The following is a 6,000-nucleotide window of genomic DNA, read 5'->3' as shown; positions in this document are numbered from 1 at the left end:
TCGATCGTTCCCATTGATCCGTCCGTGCGGAAGATTTCGCTCGATCGCCGGCGGGTCGGGAATGAGTCGATAGCGGTGTTCGAATGTCCGACGACAGACGCTAGCGGCAATACATTACCTGATAGAGCCGGAGCGTATCCCAGTTGTCACCGCTGCTCCCTTTCCGCTGGGCTCCGACAGGCTTCACTTTTTCCTGTCCTGACAGGAAGTTTAAACAGTAGAGCGCCCTCTACTGTTTAAACTTCCCCGGACAGTAAGTACAGTGAAGCTGGAGCCCAGAGTGGAGAAGAAGACAACGGAGACCGGGGGACTCGCGCCGGCTGGATCAGGTAATGTATGCAGGGGGGGCGGCGGCAGCTTCACAGATGGTGAATCGATTTCATACTGAAATCGATTCACAATCTGTTTGCAGTAAAGGCAGCCATACGATCCCTCTCTGATCAGATTCGATCAGAGAGGGATCTATCTGTTGGTCGATCTGATGGCAAATCGACCAGTGTATGGCCACCTTAACGAGTGCATGGCCACCTTTAGGGCTCGTTTCCACTTGTGCGAGACGCACACCGGCACTGAGCCGCTTAGCCGCCGGATCGACTCCCGCCGCGTCCCCGCTCGTCCGCGCGTCCGCCCGGATCTATTCCCGCTCATCCCCGCCGGCGCTTCTTATCTTCCGCTCGATTCGCCCCTATTGTCCGCCCGCGGGTATCGATCGCGGAATCGATTCCCGCAGTGATCGGACACGTCGGATATTATCAATCGAGCCATCAGGCTTGATTGATAAGCCTCTGTCGACGCCGTGTATACCCAGCATTAAGGTAGCCATACACTGGTCGATTTGCCATCAGATTCGACCAACAGATAGATCCCTCTCTGATCGAATCTGATCAGAGAGGGATCGTATGGCTGCCTTTACTGCAAACAGATTGTGAATCGATTTCAGCCTGAAACCGTTCACAATCTGTGGTGGTGGTGCTGCTGCCGCCGCTCCCCCCCCCCCCCGCATACATTACCTGCTCCGCTGGTGCGACTCCCCAGGTCTCCGCTGTCTTTTTCTCCGCTCTGGTCTGGTCTCCGGGTCCGGCTGGCTTCACTTCTTCCTGTCTGGGGGAAGTTTAAACAGTAGAGCACCCTCTACTGTTTAAACTTCCTGCCGGGACAGGAAGAAGTGAAGCCTGCCAGACCTGGAGACCAGACCAGAGCGGAGAAGAAGACAGCGGAGAACTGGGGAGTCGCGCCGGCGGAGCAGGTAATGTATTGCAGCTGTATTGCGTCGGTCGTCGGGCACTTGAACGCCGCTAGCGACGAGCTCCCTACCCGCGGGCGATCGACGGAAATTTCCCGCACGGAGCGATCGACAGGACCGATCTATTCCGGGACGAAATAGATCGAAATTTAGTGTTAACATTAACGATTTGACAGCGGGTTTGATCCCTGTGATCGAATCTGCTGTCGATCGGCCTGGAATCGGCCTAGTGTATGGTCAGCTTAATGCTGGGATTACACCATACAATTTTCTGTTACATTCTTCTGTTAGATTTTCTGTTAGAATGCATAATTAGATTATTTTCTGTAGAGAATGATCATTATCTCTGGTGCATTGTCTTCTGGTCATCTCCTGCTGAGTAGAACAATGCCTAATTGCTCGGCAGATAGATGGTAAGATAGATACATTTCCAACATGTTGAATTTATGCTGGGGATACACGGTACGTTTCAGTACCGTGTATCGAGCAGCTGATGCGGCCAGCTTATAATATTCAGCAGGTCCGATGATGCTACTCGATCCCTGCCCGCTCGATCCCCGCCGGCAGACAATGGCAGGGAATCGAGCAGCTGAGGAGGAAACACCGGCGGGGACGAGCGGGAATCGATCCGCGCGGACGAGCGGGGACGCGGCGGGAGTCGATCCGGCGGCTAATCGGCCGCGGGATCTACCCGTGTATGCCCAGCAATAGAGAATCTAACAGAAAGATCTAACAGAAAATTGTATGGTGTAATCCCAGCATAATGCTGGGAATACACCATACAATTTTCTGTTAGATTTACCTGCCAGATAGATAAAGTTCAACGTGTTGGAAATGAATCTATCTTGGGCTTGATTCACAAAGTGGTGCTAACTGTTAGCACGCCTGTGAAAACCCCCTTAGCATGTCTAAGGGCTGGTTCAGACGGGCGTTTTTGTGGCGTTTAACGCAGCGTTTCAGACGCAGCGGTTTTTGGGATCTACTGCCATCCCATGCAAGTGAATGAGAGCGTTTAGAGCTGGCTTTTGCAGGCTTTCATGAAAGTCTGGCAGTAGATCCCAGCGTTGCGTCTAGTCTCAAAAGCAACATGCTGCTTTCAGAGGCAGTAAACGCCAGGAAACAATAGCAGAGACCAGAACTGCTAGCCTTGAACGCTTTTCAAAAGCCTTCAAAAGCTAGCTTTTAAACGCTGGCGTTTAAACGCTGGCGTTTGAACGCAATGCCAAACAAAAGCTCAGCAGACGCCCGTGTGAACCAGCCCTAAACCAGCTTTTCGCGCATAAAACTTTATGCGCGTAAAACTTTACGCGCACAGTGCACAGAGCGCAGGGCGCACCGCGCGAAGTGCCCATTAAAGCCTATGGGACTTAGCGCGCATAAAACTTTGCGCGCGTAAAACTTTGCGCGCGCAAAGTTAGCGCGTGATCTGATTGAGAAATCCGGTGCTAACCTACTTAGCACCCTGGTTAGCACGTCTAAAGACTTTAGACGTGCTAAGTAGGTTAGCACCGCTTTGTGAATCAAGCCCCTTAACAACTATCTGCCGAGTAATTAGGCATTGTTCTACTCAGCAGGAGATAAACAGAAGACAATGCACCAGAGATAATGACCATTCTCTACAGAAAATAATCTAATTATGCATTCTAACAAAAACTCTAAAGCTGGCCATACACTGGCCCGATTTGCCGCCGTTTCGACAGCAGATTCGATCACTGGAATCGAATCTGCTGCCAATCGTTTGCGCTACACGCCGAATTTCGATCCATTTCGTCCGATCCCGTCGATCGATCCGTGCGGAAAATTACCGTCGATCGCCCGCGGGTAGGGAGCGCGACGCTAGCGGCGTTCGAGTACCCGACGACCGACGCAATAGAGCCGCATACATTACTTGCTCCGCCGGCACGACTACCCCCGGTCACCGCTGCTCCGTGTCCGCGCTGGTCTCCGGCATGCTTCAGTTCCTCCTGCCCGGCAGGAAGTTTAAACAGTAGAGGGTGCTCTACTGTTTAAACTTCCTGCCGGGCAGGAAGAAGTAAAGCATGCTGGACCTGGAGACCAGAGCGGAGACGGAGCAGCGGAGACCTGGGGACTGGTGTCGCGCCGGCGGAGCAGGTAATGTATGCGAGCATGCGGGCGGGGGGAGCGGCGGCAGCACCACCACCACAACAGATTGTGAACGGTTTCAGGCTGAAATCGGTTCACAATCTGTTTGCAGTAAAGGTAGCCATACGATCCCTCTCTGATCAGATTCGATCAGAGAGGGATCTATCTGTTGGTCGAATCTGATGGCAAATCGGCAAGTGTATGGCCACCTTAACAGAAAAATCTAACAGAAGAATCTAGCAGAAAATTGTATGGTGTATTCCCAGAGCGCTGTTGAGTGTGTGTATGGGGCTTTAGAAATGTTATTAAAGAGAGGAGATAAGCTTAGTGAATTGAGGCCAATATCTTTTTTTGGGATGGTCCCTGGGAATTATGTCAGGAATTCATATGAGCCTTGAATGACAACTCGTTGAATATCTAACATCTTATATTTCAGATTCATAGGTTTACTTCCTTGATCTTCGACTAAAGGAGGGTACACACATCAGATAAAAGTCTTTGGAAAATGAAAGATCACAGACCAATTTTACCCCCTTTCATGAAGTATGGGAACATACCTCTACACAGTCTATTCTATTGAGCTGAATTCCCCATCAGATAAAAATCTTTGCAAGATGCTGCACACAAAGACCGCTGTACACATGCAACAGATCAGTATCTGCTAAAGATCTGTTCCTGCAAAAGATCCGTTCCTGCAAAATGCATTTATAGTCTATGATATCTGCAGATCTCATACACACCTTGTTTAACAGACATTCATCTGCAGATCAGACAATCATCTGCAGATCCAAAGATCCATCCTGGTGGATCTGATCTGCAGATGATTGTCCGTTAAGCAAGGTATGTACGAGATCTGCAGATATCATAGACTGAATGCATTTCGCAGGAACGGATCTTTTGCAGGAACTGATCTTTTGCAGATACTGATCTTTTTAATGTGTACAGCATCTTGCAAAGATTTTTATCTGATGGAGAGTTCAGCTCAATAGAATAGACTGTGTAGGGTTGATTCATGCAGCATACGTGAGGCACCTATTATATTTTGACCAGACACGGTTGTGTGTTTATCAGTGTGTTTGCTTCAGTTGTACAATAAACTCATATATTTGTATTGAATCTAGTGTGCAGCTGCTTTTGCAGAACTTCTTTGCTTGCTATCTGTCATGACCGCAAAGAGAAACTTGTTCTTTCTTAGACTGCCAGAAAATGTACACTACAGCCCCTTTCTAGACAACAGTTCTGTGCTGCTTCTGTAGTGCCCGTGGTGTGACACGCCTCTGGTGTCCTCCCCTCATCTCTTGGGGGTGGGCAGCTCAGGCACACTAGACTGTCACTGAAGCAGCCTGATTTTACTCGATGTGCTGGAAGTGATGGGAAAGTCCGCGGCGAGCGCTGACTTGCTCACAACATGTTTCTGAGTGTGCCAGGACTCTGCCATCCTCTGTGGGTTATCCCTGTGCCAGGAGCCATGCTCTTCTGAACCGAGCTGCTTGCGGAGGACACGCATAGCCAACGCCATGGCAAAACTCAGGGTAGCTTATGAGTACTCCGAAGCCGAGGACAAAAGCATCCGGCTGGGCTTATTCCTCATCATCTCTGGAGTGGTGTCTCTCTTTATCCTGGGCTTCTGCTGGCTCAATCCGGCTCTGCAGGACCTCCAGGGCAAAACTGCCAACTGCACGGTGCTGTCAGTGCAACAGATCGGGGAGACATTTGAGTGCACTTTCACCTGCGGGAGTGACTGCAAGGGCACCTCTCTGTACCCCTGTCTGCAGATCTACGTCAATAACTCCGAGTCCAACTCCAGGGCTCTGCTTCACCAGGATGAGCAGCAGCTGATCAGCAACCCCAAGGTAAAGAAGACACTAGGGGTCTGCTGGCATCACCTCACTGCCTGTGTCCACATGTTTTCATGGAGGTCTGCTGGCATCCCCTCACTGTCTGTGTCCACATGTTCTCCTGGGGGGCTGCGGGCATCCACTCACTGCCTGTCCACATGTTCTCATGGGGTGCTGCTGGCATCCACTCACTGCCTGTCCACATGTTCTCATGGGGGGCTGCTGGCATAACCTCACTGCCTGTTCTCATGGGGGGCTGCTGGCATCCCCTCACTGCCTGTGTCCACATGTTTTCATGGGGGGCTGCTGGCATCACCTCACTGCCTGTGTCCACATGTTCTCATGGGGGGCTGCTGGCATCACCTCACTGCCTGTTCTCATGGGGGGCTGCTGGCATCCCCTCACTGCCTGTGTCCACATGTTTTCATGGGGGGCTGCTGGCATCCCCTCACTGCCTGTGTCCACATGTTTTCATGGGGGGCTGCTGGCATCCACTCACTGCCTGTCCACATGTTCTCATGGGGGGCTGCGGGCATTCCCTCACTGCCTGTGTCCACGTGTTCTCATGGGGGGCTGCTGGCATAACCTCACTGCCTGTGTCCACATGTTCTCATGGGGGGCTGCTGGCATCACCTCACTGCCTGTTCTCATGGGGGGCTGCTGGCATCCCCTCACTGCCTGTCCACATGTTCTCATGGGTGGCTGCTGGCATCCCCTCACTGCCTGTGTCCACATGTTCTCATAGGGGGCTGCTGGCATAACCTCACTGCCTGTCCACATGTTCTCATGGGGGGGAGGGGGGGGTGCTGGCATCAC

General features: G+C 51.6%; 1 protein-coding gene across 1 annotated transcript in view; it reads left to right on the top strand.

Annotated features, from left to right (window-relative positions):
* The first annotated feature begins 4,588 nt into the window (after positions 1–4,588).
* The window catches only part of KCNMB4 (potassium calcium-activated channel subfamily M regulatory beta subunit 4), a 93,819-nt gene continuing 92,407 nt past the window's right edge, over positions 4,589–6,000 (top strand). Inside the window, exon 1 of the mRNA XM_068276682.1 lies at positions 4,589–5,199. Coding sequence (XP_068132783.1) covers positions 4,864–5,199 — 336 coding nt within the window. The 5' untranslated portion in view covers positions 4,589–4,863. The remainder of the gene's footprint in view (positions 5,200–6,000) is intronic.

Source organism: Hyperolius riggenbachi, chromosome 3 (assembly GCF_040937935.1).
Source record: "Hyperolius riggenbachi isolate aHypRig1 chromosome 3, aHypRig1.pri, whole genome shotgun sequence".
Lineage (NCBI taxonomy): Eukaryota > Metazoa > Chordata > Amphibia > Anura > Hyperoliidae > Hyperolius > Hyperolius riggenbachi.
Note: the sequence above shows the minus strand (reverse complement) of the source record. Positions and strands in the feature narration are given on the sequence as shown.